Consider the following 18531-nt stretch of genomic DNA (forward strand, 5'->3'; position numbering starts at 1 on the left):
CCCCCCCCCCCCGCACCTCCACTCCACCCCCCGCTGTCCTGGTTCTTCTGGACTTGGTGCCCTCATGCCCAAGCCCGGCCCAGCGCTCCCACCGGGGTCAGTTACTTCACCTGACATTGAGACCCTTCCTCCGGGCTTCCATCGGAGGAGCTGTCCCCGCTCATTCTGTGGGGGGCGAGAAGGGGAGAAAGAGGAGGGAAGCTGAGCGAAGACTGGCGCCTCCAAGAGCCACCCGCTGAGGAGAGGCTGCCCGGATCCTACCTGACCCGGGAAGTCCTGCTGTTGTAGTAGGAGGAGAGGGAAAGCTCCCAGCTCCCACGGGGCTTCCCCGCAGGCTCCGGCTGCAGGGCGCCCTCCGCAGCCAACACCTCTTTGCTCACGCAGCTGCAGCTGGACTGGGTGGAGAGAGCCAGCAAGCCAGCTTCAAGTGGGGGGGGCGGAGTCACATTCTCCCGCCCAAAACAGCTGGCCAGTCCTGGCAGAAGAGTGGCCTGAGAGCTGGCCAATCAACTGCCGAGGAGAGAGAAGAGGCGGTAAAGTTGTCACGGAGCCTCAAGACACGGGTTAGGGGGAGGAGGGGAGAGAGACACCCACACATATGCACACGCACTGTCCTCCCGCCAAAACCCAGCTGGCCAATCATTGCAGAGGAGACTGGAAAGCTGGCCAATCAACTCTGGGGAGAGAGGAGCGGGGGAAGGCTGACAGACAGCCTCAAGCTTCAAGCCCCAAGCTTGTGGGGGGAGGGGGGAGCGGGCTGCTTTCCTGCCATAACCAGACCCGAAAAGCACACTGATTTTCACTGGGACTCTGAGGTTTCAGCGTCCTCAGCTCGCTTTGGGGACCCCTCCTCTCATGGCCTCCAGCCCACATAAGTGATACAACTCCCGCATTCTACACTCACACCCCACATTTCTGACTCCCCTAAATTCACGCTCTCCATCCCAGAGAAGCTGCATTCCACATTCTCGACCTCCTCCCTTCCTCCCATCTCCGATATCTCATAAGTCTGGCTTCTGTATCCTTTGTGCACATCTGTGACACTCCAAACTCCTCAGCTGGCCTGTATCCCACAGTCCTGATTCCCCACCCACACTACAGACCTGGGCACCCCCCAGAATTGCCCAAACCCACCTTCTACACACCTCACATGCCTAACTCCCACATATTGCAGATCCCTAAATTCTTCACACAGAAGCCCCTCAACTAGTCTTATTCCCAATTCACACTCATTACAAAGATCCTCACATTTCCGAGTCTAGCTTCCTAAAAACTTCATTTCCCTGACTTTCATAATATATTTTTTAAAACTCCAAACCCCTGCACCTTTCACACTGGATCTCCTTGACCCTAAAAGTACCCCAGGCTCCCAAAGTCCTCATGTCCCTTAATTACTCACATGGCAGACCACCTCCATCCCATATCCTTGACACACATGCACACACACCACAGACCTACATCCTCTACATCTCCAAAGGCTCATACCACTCATGACTTGGATACCCAAGCATCCCAATATTATAGCCCCACCCTTCACATCCCTGACCCCTACCTCCTAAATGACATTTCCCTATGCTAGACATACACTGAAGACCTCCCTACTCACACATATCCCTGATCTCCCTATATCCCTCATATTTCAGACCCACACACATTATAGATGTCCCCCAATATCCCACACCCTTCATGTCTCATAGCCTTAAGATCTTGATCTCACTACACACGCCTTATATCCCAGATCCACACACTCTCCTTCACATTCTATTCCCTTATATTCCTAATTCCTCCCCGTATTAGAGAAGCCCCCTCCCACCTCATACATCTTGGACCCTGATACTGTAAGGGAATCATTTATAATGGTTTGAATTCCATAGTTATTTGCTGGGGCTGGCCACAAATAGATAAAGGTTGGAGGGCACATCCAAAAGACCTTTATTACCGTGACTTAGATGGTGTGAGAATCTGGGATGCTCATTCTTTGGATGACATACCATCCCTTCCACCATTCCTTTTAGCTTAGGTTAAGAGGAAGAGTACTGTGTATTGTTGTGGGGGATGTAGATTCCTTATCTATAGAAAACCAAAGAAAAAGAAAATGTGTAGGAGAAAAGCAGCTTAAGACAGTTCTGATGGCCTGAGAGAAAACAGCTTCTCAGAAAAATATACTGAAAAGACTTACTTGTATTTGTTTTTGAAATATATATGTATTACTCATTTTTTTAAAACCCTTACCTTCCACTGTAGAATCATTACTGTGTATTAGTTCTAAGGCAGAAGAGCAGTATGGGCTAGGCAATGGGTGTTAAGTGACTCGCCCAGGATCACACAGCTAGAAAGTATCTGAGGCCACATTTAAACCTAGGACCTTCCATCTCTAGCTCTCAATCCATTGAGCAACCCAGCTGTTGTTTTTAATATTTTTTTTTAACATTTTTGAGTTCTGAATTCTCTCTGTCCCTCTCACCTCTCTCCCACCCACTGAGAAGGCAAGAAATGTGAAATCAATTATACATGTGAAATCGTGCAAGATATTTCCTTATTAGCTATGTTGCAAAAAAAAAGAGGGCAAGAAATATAGAGAAAGTGAAAAAAGTATGTTTCAATCTGCACTTAGACTCCATCGAGTGTAGTGCAAAAGGGTGCATATTAACCCTGCAAAGCCTTACTGCACTACACAAGTCTCTCTCTGGAGATAGATAACATTTTCTCATAAGTCCTTTAGAATTGTCTTGATTTTTGTATTGATCAAAAATAGCTGTTATTCACAGTTGATTATCTTACAATATTGCTGTTACTATGTACAAACTTCTCCTAGTTCTTCTCATTTCACTTTGCATCAGTTCATAGAAATCTTCCCAGGTTTTTCTGAAATCACCCCCTCATTATTTCTTATAGCATAATAGTATTCCATCACAATTGTATATCGCAACTTGTTCAACTATTCCTGATTCATTGGCCTCCCCTCAATATCCAATTCTTTGCCACCACAAAGCTTGTGGGAGCTAAAATGGCAGCATAGTAGCAGTAACCTTCTGAATCTCCTTCCAACCAATTATTATAAAGCATCTCAAAAGGACAGAAATCAAAATTGGACAAGTAAAAGGGCTCTCACACAGGACACAGCCTTAAAGGTAGGCAGGATTTGGAGATTCCCACACTATAAGGGGGAAAAACTATAATTATCAAAGTGCAAGCTGATCACCCCTCCCCCACACCACTTACTGCATCAGAGTCTGAGCAAGGGCCAGGGCAATCTCTAAATTCTTGAGGGTTGGCTAAAAGCACCATAGATTTACCCCTGAGGACAGTGAAAGGCCTTGCCATCGAGACTTGAGACCTGAGGCTGAAGAGTGTGGAGCCTGGGCAAAAACAAGGCTGGACACAGCCTAGGCAGCAGGAGCTGGAAAGATAGCCTCAGGGCAAAACTCTTTAAAGTGCTACACAAAGAACATCACATTGCCTGACCTCACTTGGGCTTCTGACTAGGAAGGGAAGCTACTACCAAGGCAAAGCCCTGCAAGACTGAAGCTAAGAAAGCAATCAACATGCAGGAAGCCCAATCCACTTGTGGCAAAAGGAATAAGCAGCAACAAAAAAAGCTCTTGACCCTGAATAATTTCTATGGAGAAAAAGAGCAAAATACAGAAACAATAGCAGAGAGTGACAAACAAGCAAACACATCCAAACTTTCCAAAAAAATGGAATTCATCATAAGCTCTTGAAGAACTCAAAAAGGAGTTCAAGTACCAAGTAAGAAACATAGAAGAAAAATGGGAAGAAAAGTGGGAAAAATAAATGAAAGCAATACAGAAAGATAATACCAGCTTAAAAAACAAAATTGCCCATATGGGAAAAGTGGTACAGAAATAAAATCAAGTATTAAGCAAATTGGAGACCAGAACTGACCTGCTAGAAGCCATGAAAAGCAGGATAGACCAAACCAAAAAGGAAAATCAAAAGATCATAGCTGAAAATCAGTTTTTGAAGACTAGAATTGGGCAAGTAAGAAGTTAACGATCTCATGAGACAGTAAGAATTAATAAAGCAAAATCAAAAGAATATAAAAAATTTGAAGGAAACATGAAATATCTCATTGAAAAGACAAATGACCTGGAAAACAGATCCAGGAAGGACAATTTGAAAATTATTGGTCTACTGGAAAGCTTGGAACAAAATAAAATCATTGATATCATATTACAAGAAATTATCCAAGAAAACTGCCCCGATGTTCTTGAACAAGAGGGCAAAATAGACATTGAAAGAATCCATAGATCACCCCTTACATTCAGTCCCCCAAAAGACAACCCCCAGAAATGTTATAGTCAAATTCAAGAACTTCCAGGTCAAGGAGAAAATATTGCAAGTGGCCAGAATGAGACAATTCAGATTATCAAGGAGTCCCAGTCAGTATTACACAGGATCTGGCAGCCTCCACACTAAAGGACTGCAAGGCTTGGAATATGATATTCAAGAAGGCAAGAGAATTGGGTCTACAACCAAGAAGCACCTACCCATCAAAACTGACTATATACTTTCAGGAGAAAATATGGACATTTAACAAAATAGAAGATTTCCAGGCATTCCTAAAGAAAAGACCAGAACTAAATGAAAATTTTGATGTCCAAATACAAAATTCAAGACATAAAAAGGTAAAGAAGAAAGGGGGAAAAATTTTAAGGGCTTCAGTAAGGTCACATTAATTATATTCCTATATGGAAAAATGATATCTGTAACTCTTAAAAAATTTTTTCATTATCATAGTAGATAGAAGAATTATTCATTGGCAGAGGTTATGGCATTAAGTTGTTCATTATGATATGTTAAAACATTGTGGGGGGGGGGCAGCTGGGTAGCTCAGTGGAGTGAGAGTCAGGCCTAGAGACAGGAGGTCCTAGGTTCAAACCCAGCCTCAGCCACTTCCCAGCTGTGTGACCCTGGGCAAGTCACTTGACCCCCATTGCCCACCCTTACCACTCTTCCACCTATGAGACAATACACCAAAGTTAAGGGTCTAAAAAAAAAACATTGTGGGGGTGGGGAAGAGAATGGTACTAAGAGAAACTTGAAGAACAAAGAAAAATAGGATAAATTATACCACATAAAGAGATTCATGGGGTGTAGAGAGAATACTATTATAAGAAGGAGAGGAAGAGAGTGCTAATAGGTAATACTTAAACTTTACTCTCAGTGGAATCACTTCTGAGAGGGAAGAACAGCCAGATCTATTGGGGTATAGAATTCTATCTTACCCTACAGGGAAGTTGGGAGGGAATAACAAAGGGGGAGAGTGGGGCAGGGAGTATTAAAGGGGAGGAAATGTTTTGGGGGGCAATTAATAGACCTTAAAGAGAAATAATAGGGGAATAAGATGGGAGGGAGTGGGAAGGAAAGTAAAATAAGGGTGGGGAAAAGGGGACCTGATTAAAAGCAAAACACTGGTGTAGAAGGAAATAATGAAAGAAGAAAGGGCAGGACTAAAAAATAGGAAATCAAAATGTGAATGGAATGAACTCACCCATAAAATGGAAGCAGATAGAGTGGATTCAAAACCAAAATCCTACCATATGCTGTCTACAAGAAACACACATGAGACAGGTAGACACACACAGGGTAAAGACAAGAGGCTGGAACAGAATTTATTGGGCAACTGAGAAAAAGAAGGCAGGTGTTGCAATCATGATATCTGACAAAGCCAAAGTAAAGATAGATCTGATTAAAAGAAATAAGGAAGGTAATCACATCTTGATAAAAGGCAGTACAGACAATGAAGAAATGTCAGTACTCAACATGTATGCACCAAGTGGTATAGCATCCAGATTTTTAAAGGAGAAACTATTAGAGCTTAAGGAGGAAATAAAACTATACTAGTAGGAGACCTCAATCTTTGCCACCACAAGAAGAACTACTAAAAATATTTTTGTACACATTGGTCCTAAAAAGATCTATTTGAAAGCAGCTCAAAGGTAAGAACACTGGAGTAAGCATTTGGGGGGGAGGGGGAAGGTCCTCTCCTCAAGGAGCTCACAGTCTAATGAGGAGAAAACATGAAAACAACTATTTATAAGCGAAATATATATAGGATGGCACCTAGGTGGTGTAGTGGGTAGAACACCAGGCCTCGAATCAGAAGGATCTGAGTTCACATCTGCACTCAGGACTTATTGTATGACCCTGAATAAGTCACTTAACCTTGTTTAACTCAGTTTCTTCATCTGTCAAATGAGGTGGAAAAGGAAATGGCAAACCAGTATCTTTGCCAAGAAAACTCCAAATAGGATCATAAAGAGTCAAACACAACTGAAAAATGAATAAAAACCAATAACATATAGGATAAATTGCAGTTAATCTTAGAGGGAAGGCATGAATATTAAAGATAATCAGAAAAGGCTTCTTATAGAAGGTGGGATTTTAATTGAGTGCTGAAGGAAACCAAGATATGGAGGTGAAAAGGGAGAGAATTCCATGCATTTTGTGACAGCTACTGAAAATAACTGAGGTGAAGAGATAAAGTGTCAATTGGGAAGAAGGGCAAAGAATCCAGTATTACTAGATTAGAGTGAATGGAAGGGTATAAGGTATGAGATGACTGGAAAGGTAGGGGAGAGGCCAAGTTGTGAAGAGTTTTAAAAGTCAGAGGATTTGTATTTAATCATAGAAGTAATAGGGAGCCATTGGAATTTTATTGAGTGGGAGTGGGACAGGTATGACCTGGTCAGATCTGTGCTTTGGGGAGATTAACTTAACAGCTAAACAGAAGATGGACTAGAGTTGGGAAAGATTTGAGACAGACAGACTCACCAGCAGCTACTGCAATTATCTAGATGTGAGTTAATGAGGGCCTACAGCGAAGTGGTGGTGATGTCAGAGGAGAAAAGAAAACACATAGGAGACATGTTGAGAAGGTAGCATTGACAACCTTGGCACCAGATTGAATATGATGGGGTGAAGAATCAATGATGGGGGCAGCTAGGTGGCTCAGTGAATAGACAAGAGATACTGGATTCAAATCTGGTCTTAGATACTTCCTAGCTTTGTCAAGTCTCTTAACCCCAATTGCCTAGCTCTTACCACTTTTCTACTTTGGAATGGATACTTAGTAGTATCCATTCTAAGTCAGAAGGTAAGGATTTAAAGAAAAAAGTTAAGAATGATATCTAGGTTTTGAGCCTGGACAAATTGAAAGATTGATAGTGTCTTTGACCATAATAGAGACATTTGGAAAAGGGAAGGTTTTGGTAAAATGTTAAGTTCAGTTTTGGATATGTTGAGTTTAATATATCTATAGTACAACCAGTTTAAAATATCCAACAAATAGGTAGTTGGAGACATGTCTGAAGGTCAGGAAAAAGGTTAGGACTGGATAAATACTGGAAAAAATTCAAATAATATTTGTAAAGCCCCTTGTAAACATTATGGTGCCACATATTTTATGCCACATAAATTCTATTAGTTTTATTGTTATAAGTAGATTTGAGAATTTTCTACCTGGAGGTAGTAATTGAATCCATGGGAGCTGCTGAGATCATCAAATGAAGAATATAGAGGGTGGAGAGAAGAGAGCCTGGGACTGAGAGCCCTGAGGTACAAGACAACCACAAGGGGTTTGTAACCTTGATGAAGATCTAGTAAAGGAGACTAGAAGAAGTAATGCATTTCCCAACCCGCTCCCAAATTTAAATATCAGGACTTTTTAAATGTACTGTTGAGAAAATCTTCAGCAAAGAACCATTTTGGGACTGTGGAACTAGTATAAAATATTATCATACATGTGATGGAAATATAGGTTGGGGGGTTTTCATCATTGACTAGAGGTGAGCGACTGCTCCCTAGGACCCCAGTGCATTGAGACAAGAGAATGATGGGATCTACAGTAAATGACCAAAGGAAACAAGGGCAAGAGAGATTAGAGCAGCTAACCTGACAGGAGGAAGGGGCTCCTCTACCAGTCAGGAATCCGCCAGACATTGTTATTAACTTATCCCTTGAATCTGATATAGCTTAATAATGTCAGGATCACAGATCTTTCTGCAAATAACCAGCATCTCCCTTCTCAGCTTATAGAATCAGATGATTATTTCTGTATATTTGTCCTTTCTTCTCCTTTTTGTGGCTAAATTTCTAGAGAAGGCTATCTATAATCAAAGTCTCCCCTGCCTTCCTTCTCACTCTCTTAACTCTCTGTGGTTTGACTTCTGATCTCATCATTCAACCCAAATTGTTGCTCTTTTAATTGTCAAATCTAATGACTTTTATTTTTTTTTATTTTTTTAAACCTTACCCTCCATCTTAGAATCAATACTGTGCATTTGTTATAAGGCAAAAGAGTGGTAAGGGGTAGGAAATGAGGATTAAATGACTTATCCAGGGTCAGCTAGGCAGTGTCTGAGGTCAAGTTTGAACCCAGAACCTCTGATCTCTAGGCCTTGCTCTCTATCCTCTGAGCCACCCAGCTGCTCCCTATAGAAGCAACTTTTAACATTCATTTTCTCAAATTTTGAATTCCAAATTCTTTTCCCTCCCTGAGACAGGAAGCAATTTGATATTGATCATACAAGTGCTATCATACAAAACATATTTCTATATTCATGATGTTGTGGAAGGCATGTATTACTTTTAAAAACTCAAAGAAAATAAAATGTAAAATGGTATGTTTCAATCTGCATTCAGATTCCATCATTTCTTTCTCTGGCAGATGATAGCATTTTTCATTGTTAGCCCTTTGGAGTTATCTTGAATCATTGTATTGCTGAAAATAGCGAAGTCGTTCACAGTTGACTATCATACAATATTGCTATTTCTGTGCACAATGTTCAGTGCGTCGGGATTCTTGTTGACCAATGAGGAATCAGGACTACTGTTAGGCTGAATGTGTTGGAAAGATTTTCCTTCTAGAATTTATTTTTAATGTTCTAGTACTAGAGTGATCCACCAGAGAAATTTTTTTTTAATTTTTAAAAAACAGTTTCCTAGAATGTATTACTTGCCTTATAAGTCAAACTCGTTTCTATGACAAAGTTTTAATTGCATGAATATTTCAGTATTGATATCTTGATCTATACCAATTATTCAGCATGGACTAGATTGAGTAATAATGACATAACATGTCTAGGGCACTGGCGTCTAGCAATGCAGATAGAACCACAACAGAGGACTCTTAGTTAAGGAAATACTCATTCCTCAATCTAAGAAATAAAGATACTGAAAATATTTAACAAGATGTTATTGATAATTGAGGGCAATGTGAGGTACTAAGTAATATGGTGGGGGGAAGATAAGCCTTATCCATTTTTTAAAACTAACCTAAAACCTTCTAAAATTTTCTGGTGAATTAGGGATTTCAGAGAGGATTTGGAACTTAATTCTTGACCACTTGGAGTTCTGGATATAATAACCATTGATTCTTTGTGTCTCAATATCCTCATCTGTAAAATAAGAGGTATTGGACTACACAATCTTTTATATCCTTTTGATCCCATGATCTTATATACCAAAGTCCCCCCTCACCTTCCCCAAACCTACAGATTATTTTCATGCTCCATGCACTAGGGTCCCCTATGTGCCCCTTTCACATCTCATTTCACACACACTATTAAGCCATCTTCCTCTCACACTCCTGGTGCCCTTCACACTATTAGAACTAGGCAGTTGAGGTTAAGTGACTTCCCCAGGTTCACACAGCTAGGAAATGTCTGAGGCCAGATCTGAACCTGGTTCCTCCCATCTCCAGACCAGGAGCTCTATCCACGGTGCTATTCAACTACCCAATCAATATCTGTTAAGCATCTACTATGTGCCACATATACTACTAAATGCTGAGGACACAAAGAAGACAAAAGAGATTCTCTATCCTCAAGGAAATCTAATGGAGGAGACAACATGCAAACAAGTGGGTACAAACAAGCCATAAATACAAGATGAATTGGAGATAATTAAAAGAGGGAAAGCAATAAAATTAAAGAGGATTAGGAAATAGTTCTTGAAGATAAGATTTTTGCTAAGGCTTGAAGGAAGTCAGGGATTCCAGGAGAAGGAGATGAAGAGGGAGAAAATTCCAGGCATGGGGAATAGTCAGGGAAAAGGCATGGAGTCAGGAGACAGAGTGTCTTGGGAGAGGAACAGCAAGATGGCCAATGTCTCTGGATGACAGAGTTCTTGGAGAGGAGTAAGGCATAAGAAGACTGGGAAGGTAGGAAGGAGCCACATAATGAAAGGTTTCAAAAGCCAGACAGATGTTATGTTTGATCTTGAAGGTAATGGGGACTTGCTGAAGTTTATTGAGTGTAGAGGTGATATGGTCAGTCCTGTATTTTTGTAAGATCCCTTTGATAGCCGAGTTAAGAATGGACTGGAGTGGAGAGTGACTTGAAGCAGGAAGACCAGGCAGAAGAGGTGAAGTTTTGATCTTGAGTACAAAAAATATGAAGCAAGATGTGGATAGACAGTAATTGTTCTGCAAAGGATCTGTGGCTTTTAGTAGCTTGTAAGTTCAAGATGAGTCAGAAGTGGGATGGCAGCCAAAAAAGTATTCATGCAATCTTGGACTGCTTTTACAAGAGCCCCAGGTTTCAGGGCAGCTAGGAAAGAGTGCCAGGCCTAGAGTTTGGAAGACTCATCTTCCTAAGTTCAAATCTGGCCTCAAACACTTAATAGTTATTTGACCCTGGGCAAGTCACTTCATCCTGTTTGCTTCAGTCTCTTCATTTGTAAAATGTTCTGTTGAAGGAAATGGCAAACCACTTCAGGACTTTTGCCAAGAAAACCCCAAATGGGGTCATGAGTTGGAAATGACTGACCAGAAAGCCCGAAGAGGCAAAGCTCTAACATAGAGGCAGGTGAACTGGGGGCTCCTGTAATACCTCAGGGAGCAACAGAAACCAGTGACCTTTGAGGGATAACCCCAGACCAGGGCTCTGAAGGTCTTAACATTCTGTCCTGAGACTCTGAGAGGGCCCTCAAGATCCGTTTAGTTCTCTGAACCTCAAAGATCCAAGAGTAATTTTAAGAGGAAGGAAATATGAAGAATGAAATGAGCAGAATCAAGAGAAAATTATCTACAGCAAGAGAAACATTGTTTGAAGAATGACTTGTATATGTCCACCTTCAGAGAAAGAACTGATAAACAGAAACATGCATGACCTAGTTTTATATATTATATATATAGTTTTGTCAAATGATGCCTTCTCTAGTGTGGGAGGGGAAGGGAAGGAAGATACTTGAGAACTTTAATGTAACAAACAAACAAAATAATTAATTAGATTTTTAAAAAAATCTCCCAAATAACAGACAAGCCGAGGAAACTTGCTAAGCAAAAATTTTCCCCCCATGGATCCAGCTGTTTGTTTTAAATTAAAAAACAAAAAGAAGGGATAAGCCTAGTTCAATTTGACCCCAGAGGTCAGTTTCAGGAACAATCAGTGGAAATTTTATAAAGGTCAATTGAAGCTAACCATTACAGCTTTGTGAACCATACAGCCAAAGTGAAGTAGACGGCCCATAGAGGTGGTGAGTTCCCCTGCTTTGGAGGTCTCCAAGCAGAGGCTGGACTGACGTTTGTCAGGTGTATTAGAATGGGAACTCCGTGGTATATGGGCCAGACTAGATGGATGGCCATTAAGGTCCATCCTGACTCTTTAATCTATGATTCTGTGATTCGCCCACATTCCAAGTCTCTGACATCCCATATGTCAATATTTACCGTTCTACCTAGATGCCAATATATATCTGTCTCTGTCTCTCTGACTTTCTGTCTGTCTGTCTGTCTGTCTCTCTCATACACACAAAGTTACTTCTGCATGTTCACCATTTCATAGATGTGGAATCCACTTTCTTGAACATTTACTGCTGGAGCCCCCATACCAGATGCTGGCAGAAAACAGACATCTTTCTTGTTCTTAAGGACTTTAAAGAATTAAATCAATAAGCATTTATTAAGTACCAACTATATGCTAGGCATTGGGGATATAAAGGCAAAACCAAAAACCATTCCCTGAGCTTATATTCTCCTGGTAGGAAATGGCAGTCACACAAATGGGTGAATTCAAAGTCAGTACAAGTCCTAGGGTTATGGTGAGAATTCTGTCATCTGAGAATATTGGGAAAGGCCTTGGACGGTCCCTGAGCACAGACAAAGGATAATTGGTATTCTAAGAGGGGGAGAAAGGGAAGGACTGAATTGTAGGCATGGGCAACTATGTAAAGACAAAGAGACGGAAGAGGGAAGATTATGGGTGGAAAACAAGAAGGCCAAGTTTGGCCAAGCCACAGAGTGAGTGAAGAAGAGCAATATCCAATAACATAGGAATCAGGACAAACCAATTGCTCTGGAATTTCGGAGGCAGTCAGCCACTGGAGCATTGGATTCAGAGAAGTCTTTATGGTAGAGGTGACATCTGAATTAGGATAGACTTTGAGGAATGGATGGGACTTCAAGAGGAGAAGAGGACAAAAAGGGGAGGACATTCTAAGCATTAGGCAGGAAGGCTCAAAGCATATTCCAGGGGTCAGCAGGTGGGCCATTCCAGACAATGATAAGCAGGTATTTTTGTGTCCGTAGTAAGTTCTACAAACTACAATCAAGGCCAGGGGTATAAAATGCACCGTTAGTGGAGGGGAAAGGCAGGGCATTGCTCCTCGATGGAGAAGAAGAGGGAAATCCTGTACTTCACTGTGGGGCCACTTCTGAGGAGGATCCCTACACCCATCCAGGGTGGGAATGTAGCACAAGGCATGGGGAGGAGCTCATCCTAGCCTAATATCTGTGAGCTTCCTAACATCACTCTATTTTAACCATTTCCTACTCTACCTGAGGTTTGCGAGTGCCTCTAATTCAGTGCTCTGGGGACGATATCCTTGTTGACTTGTCCTAGTAATGGCTCTAATTCCAAAGCTTAGAATACATGAAGGGGGATAGTAGAATATTTTGATGGGAAAGACAGGGTGGGGCTAAATTATGGTGGACTCTGAGTGTATATTTTTAGTTTTAAAAAATGCTAGTATAGTGATAGTAGTGGTAGTAGAAGTAATGGGAGTGGGAGTAGTACTGTGGTGGGGGGTTGGCAGTAGTAGTTGTTGCTGTTTGTCCTTCATTTTTTGTTTACATCCTATCTTAGAACAAATACTTAGTATATTGGTTCCAAGGCAGAAGAGCAGTAAAGGCCAGGCAATGGGGGTTAAGCAACTTGCTCAGGGTCACTTGGAAGTATCTGAGGCCAGATTTGAATTCAGGATCTCCCGTCTCCAGGCTCTCAATCCACTGAGCTACCTAACTGCCCCCTTGTCCTTCATTTATTTTTTTAATTCTTATTATTAAAAAAAAACAAATCCTCACTTTCTGTCTTAGAGTCAATACTGTGTATTGGTTTTAAGGTAGGACGGTAAGGGTAGGCAATGGGGGTCAAATGACTTGCCCAGAGTCACTCAGCTGTGAAGTGTCTGAGGCCAGATTTGAACCTAGAACTTCCGATCTCCTGGCCTAACTCTCTAACCATTGGTTCCACCCACCTGCCCTTTATGCCTCATATATTTTTTTTAACCCTTACCTTCTGTCTTGGAGTCAATACTGTGTATTGGCTCCAAGGCAGAAGAGTGGTAAGGGTGGGCAATGGGGGTCAAGTGACTTGCCCAGGGTCATACAGCTGGGAAGTGTCTGAGGCTAGATTTGAACCTAGGACCTCCTGTCTCTAGGCCTGACTCTCAATCCACTGAGCTACCCAGCTGCTCCCTGATGCCTCATATTTTTTGAATGATTATTTCCCTCTGGGCCAAGGTGACGATGATTTGAGGAGAGAGAAATAGAGACAGACAGAAAGAAAGTCTCTGATGATGCAGAACACAGCCCCTTCTCCCCACGGGGCTTCAGTGAGTGAGCAGGAGAGCTTTATTCTGGCTTACAGGATCAGTTCTTCCTTGCGGGCTAAATGAGGCTCTGGAAGCAAGCTGCTGCTGACTGTCAAATTTGAATTGCTGGACTTCCTAAAGGCAAGTCAGGACACACTAGGCTGTGGCTAGAACAGCTACACGGGCATCTGCTGCTGCTGCCCTGCCTCTTCCTTCAAGGGGTTGGAAAAGCTTTCTGAACCAAACTGCCCTACACCAGCCAGCAGGGATGATTAAGACCCCAAGGCAGAGATAGGGGCCAGAATACTCTTTTTTTCTATTAAATTTAAGTTCATTCTTTTTTTGAGTTATTTTATAACAATATAATATGTTAACAATAAAATAACACATATATTTGTTATAAATATGTAATACATTATAATAAATGTGATTATCCAAGGGAAACACAACATATTAGCTATGTTCAAAAATCTATATCTCACTTTTTTTCCCTCCTCCCTCCCATAGTCTCCCCCTTCCCAAGAAGGCAGGTGATATGATGTAGGTTGTACATATGTTATTATGTGACACCTTTTTCCCTGTTGGTCATGCTGGAAAATATGGCACATATTGGTTACACTAGAGAACAGAGATCTGTAAATGTTAACGATTAGCTTTTTCATAGGAACAGTCAAGACAAGAGAGCCTGATGGGGTGTTTGGGCAGAACCCTCTTGAATCCTGAGACGGGGAGCCACTGAGAATCCCATTGGCTGGGCAGCCAGAAGGGGAAGTTCTTTTTCCTCTTCCTCTTCTCCCTCTGGCCTTCTTTGTGCAGAGCTGGGGCCCTGGACATACATCTCTCCCTTTGTCTTTTCCCATGGTCCATCTACACCTGAAGATCTGGGGTGGGTGGGGGTGAGGCAATCAGGAAGAAGTTGGAGAAAAGACTAGAAGCAGGGAGCTCCCTATAGGAGGGCTTGGACTCTCTCCTTCCATTACTGCATTTAGTAAACAATGAGATTGAGATGTCTTGAGTATCTCAGTATCTCTTGGACCAGAGATAGAATAGAGCGTGGAGGGGCAAGAGGTTTAGACACCTTAGATTTGGAATGTTTTGGCTAATATTCCATTTAATCCTACATACACATTAGCTCTAAACTCAGTCAGTGCTGCCTCTGATGAATCTGTAGGCTTAGCAGTCGAGGTGGGTTAGGTGGGAGAGACAGTCTGAAATACTGGATAGAACATGGGTCTCAAGAGTCAAGAAAACCTGGATTCGAATCCTGCCTTCCACATTTACTGGCTGTGTGACTATGGGCAAGACACTTAATCTCCACAGTGTCACTTATCCCCATCATCTCCTCAGTTACCTCTTCTGCAAAAGGAGGGAGTTCGATTTGATGGCCCCTAAAGTCCCTTCTAGGAGCAGCTAGTTAGTACAGTGGAGAGAATGCCAGGCCTGATGTCAGGAAGACTCATCTTCATGTGTTCAAATCTGGCCTCAGAAACTCACAAGCTGTGTGACTTTGGGCAAGTCAAGTTAAAACTCTGTCTCAGTTTCTTCATTTGAAAAATGAGTCGCAAAAGGAAATGCTGCCTCCCCCCGGCCCAAAAAGAAAGAAAAGGAAGAAATGACAAATCAGTATCTTTGTCAAGAAAGCCCCAAATGGGGTCATAGAGAATCGGCAATGACTGAAGGAACAATCAGGCCCCTTCTAGTCCTGGATCTCGAATGGTCCCTGATTTCAGGTTGTCCCAAATAGCTTAGATTCTCTCACTCTGCAACACAGGTAACCTCTTGCTCAAAGTCTAGATGACCCAGGTTCCCCTGACCAGACCCCCAGTCCCTTATAGTCCTGTCCCTCCCCCTCCCCCTGCTTTGCTTCTTGGACAGCTGGTTGATTCTCTCAGGAGCAGGTGTGTATATGTGGAGGGGGGAGGTGTCTGGAGAGTAACACGACCCCAGAGAAGTTCTTCCGGGCCTTCAAGGTCACCCCAATCCTAATGCCAAAGATTCCCTCCGTGGTTCATGGACAGAGGGGATTTCTCTCTCTCTTCCTCTCCCTCTGGACTGGATAGCTGCTGAGGACCAGGACCCGTGCAAGCTCTTCCCTAGGACAAAGGTCAGGAGTAACCCCAGCTTGGGGGAACAGAGGTGGCAGGAGAATCTTGGGGTGCAGGGGAGAATAGAGAGAAAAGGGGTTCGGGCCCAGGCAGCTCCTTCCATACACCTAGCTCCAGAAATCCAGAAGTCTGTATCACACCACCTATATGAAGCCAAAGACTGCTGAGAGTTGCCCTCTCCCCTCAGCCTTGAGCCTTTCTAGATTCATAAATAACCCCACCTTGACCCGGGAGCCCCAAAGGAACCCCCCAATAAAACCAGTGCGCCCAGGAAGGGGGCTGCAGGAGGCTGGGCCCCCATCCCTCCAGTGCCTACCTTCCCTGGGCTGCCCAGTGGTCCCAGAGGCAGTGAGGGCATTGGGGCAGACAGACATCTGGAATGTAAAGAGTCCCTGGTGTTTACTGTGTGACTGATGACTGAGCAAACAGAGGAGGGACATCCCCTGCTTCAGGCTGTCCTGACAGTTAGCGTTCTTGCTCTGCACCGTTATGACAGCTGTACAAGTCCTCTGCCAGGGACTCTGAAACCCCAACCAGTTTGGGGGTGGGAAGAGAGTTGTCAGAGACCATATCATTGTCCCATTTCACTTCCCTTGCCATTCAGGATCAAGGGCTCCCAGGAGGACAGCTGTTTAGAGCAGAGCAAACAGGGACCTAGAAAGAAGAGTCAACAAGCTCTGGGGCTCTGGGTGCCTGTGGAGTTCCGGGCATAAGTCTGGGGTATACCCGTGGAATTGCTCTTTGGCTAAGGAGGAGGGAGGAGGGGAGAGAATGAACCTGGGAAAATATTCTAAATTCATTAATTAAATAAATAAAATTTAAAAAGGCTGGGGTATAGTTAATAAACTGGGAGGGCTTGCTGGAAGACAAGGAGGATGAAGGGATGAGGGAAGAGGTTTGGAATAGAAATGGGAGGTGAGAAGTGGAGTCCAACCCTTTCATTTTGTGGATATGGAAATCGAGGCCCACAGAGGTTAATGGGCATGCCTGTTTCCTAATTAGTAAGCTAAGCTTTGAATGTGTCTTCCTGACTCCATTGTTGCTCAGCAGAATGGGCTGAGGGCAGCACTTGGAAGTTTGGATGGGAAATTCGCTTTCATTATCAGGGTTGTGGTCCTTCTCTATCTCTCCCTCATCCCCTTAACTTTCTCTGCTTTCCTCAGGTCCTCAGCCTTCCTCCTGGAGACCACAGACGGCAGAGCCTCTCCCCTGCCTTCTCCCATGGCAGATCTCCTACCTTTGCTTCCCTGGGCACCCTTGCTAGGGGAGCCTGAGGCCTCTCCAGGCCGGAGCTCCCCCACTCCCCCAGGCAAGCAGCACCAGAGCAATCATGGCGGCAGTGGAGCAAAGGGTAGGGCCTGGGCCCCCTGGGAGCTCCTGCCTCTGCCCACCATACAGGTAACGCCCTCCAGCGAAGGGGAGACACCCCCATGCACCCCGACCCGCCGCCGGCACCTCCGGCTGTCAAGGACCTCTGACACGGACAATTCAGCTGGGGACAGGTCAGACTGCTAGGCATCTGGGCATGGCTTTCCCCCTTTAAGCCAGGGAAAGGGTGAGGGAGCAGGGGGGGCGGGGAATTGTTATTGCCCCCCTGACACGCAAGATAGCTGCGGAGAAAGGCTGGATAGTCCCAGAGATAGGCCCGCGAAAGAGGCCATCAAGGACGAGGAAGGATGGAGGAAGACCCCAAAGAAGGGTCCCAGAGCTGTCCGGCTACATGAAAAAGAAAGGGATGGCCCGGGAGGGTCCCAACCCGAGTCACAGAGATGGGACTGCTAGTGAGAAAAGAGGCGGAAAGAGACAGGTCGGACAGAGACAGACAGACAGACAGGCAGAGCCTCCAGGGGCCAGATGGAGGGAGAAACCCAGGGAGCCAGGAGAGGGAGCCCCAAACCCCAGGACCCCGAGGGAGGCAGCAGCAGAGAGAGAAGAGAACAAGGAACGCTCAGAAGAGGCAGACACAGAGCGAGAAGAGATACAGAAAGACGGAGAGAGCCGAAAAAAAAAAACAAAAGGCAGAGCCGAAAAAGACAAGGGAGAGCCCCGCCAGGGAGACGGAATCGAAGATGGAGAAGGAGCCAGCAAGAAAGGCCGAGGGAACCGGGGAGAGGAGGACAGGGGACCTGACAGGGACACAGCCACCCAGAGAGAGCAGGGGCAAAGCGGCTCTGGTGTGAGCCGGGATGGGGGGCGGGGGATAGTCTCCCCTCCCCCTTCCTGCCCCCGGAGTTTCCCTTCGCCCCCCTGTTTCCGGTCTGGGGCCCGGCGGGGGAGAGGGGAGGGAGGGGCCCCAAGCTCTGGGCCAGGTCTCGCAGCACCCCCTTCCCCAGGACCCAGGTGTCCCGGGCCCATGGAGTGAGCCCTGGCCCCTCCCCGCGGTGGGGCCGTAGGGGCGGGGCTGGTGACGCGAGAGGGAGGAGGACGGGGAAAGGGAGGAGGAAAAGGAAAGAGGAGGGGGAAAGGGGGGGGTTGGTGACGCGGGGTGGGGGGGGGTGTAGCCGCCGCCGGCTCCGCGGCCTTTTGTGCTGCCGGGAGGGCGGGCGGGCGGCGGAGGAAGCGGGGCGCCGATTCCCCTTCCCCGGGGCTG

General features: G+C 44.6%; 1 protein-coding gene and 1 long non-coding RNA gene across 3 annotated transcripts in view; one reads left to right on the top strand and one right to left on the bottom strand.

Moving 5' to 3' along the window:
• The window catches only part of LOC123243012 (histone-lysine N-methyltransferase PRDM9-like), a 51991-nt gene extending 35664 nt beyond the window's left edge, over positions 1-16327 (bottom strand). The window contains exon 1 of one of the 2 annotated variants that reach the window (XM_044671171.1): positions 16258-16327. In XM_044671171.1, the coding sequence (XP_044527106.1) occupies positions 16258-16299 (42 nt within the window). In that variant the 5' untranslated portion in view covers positions 16300-16327. Of the gene's footprint in view, positions 1-110; positions 189-16257 lie in introns of those variants that run through there. The other variant, XM_044671170.1, reaches the window with a different exon arrangement.
• LOC123243013 lies at positions 15853-17903 on the top strand. The gene is made up of 2 exons (XR_006505842.1): positions 15853-15940; positions 17105-17903. It is a non-coding gene; the product is annotated as an uncharacterized LOC123243013 (long non-coding RNA).
• The last annotated feature ends 628 nt before the right edge of the window (positions 17904-18531 follow it).

Source organism: Gracilinanus agilis, chromosome 3 (genome assembly GCF_016433145.1).
Source record: "Gracilinanus agilis isolate LMUSP501 chromosome 3, AgileGrace, whole genome shotgun sequence".
Lineage (NCBI taxonomy): Eukaryota > Metazoa > Chordata > Mammalia > Didelphimorphia > Didelphidae > Gracilinanus > Gracilinanus agilis.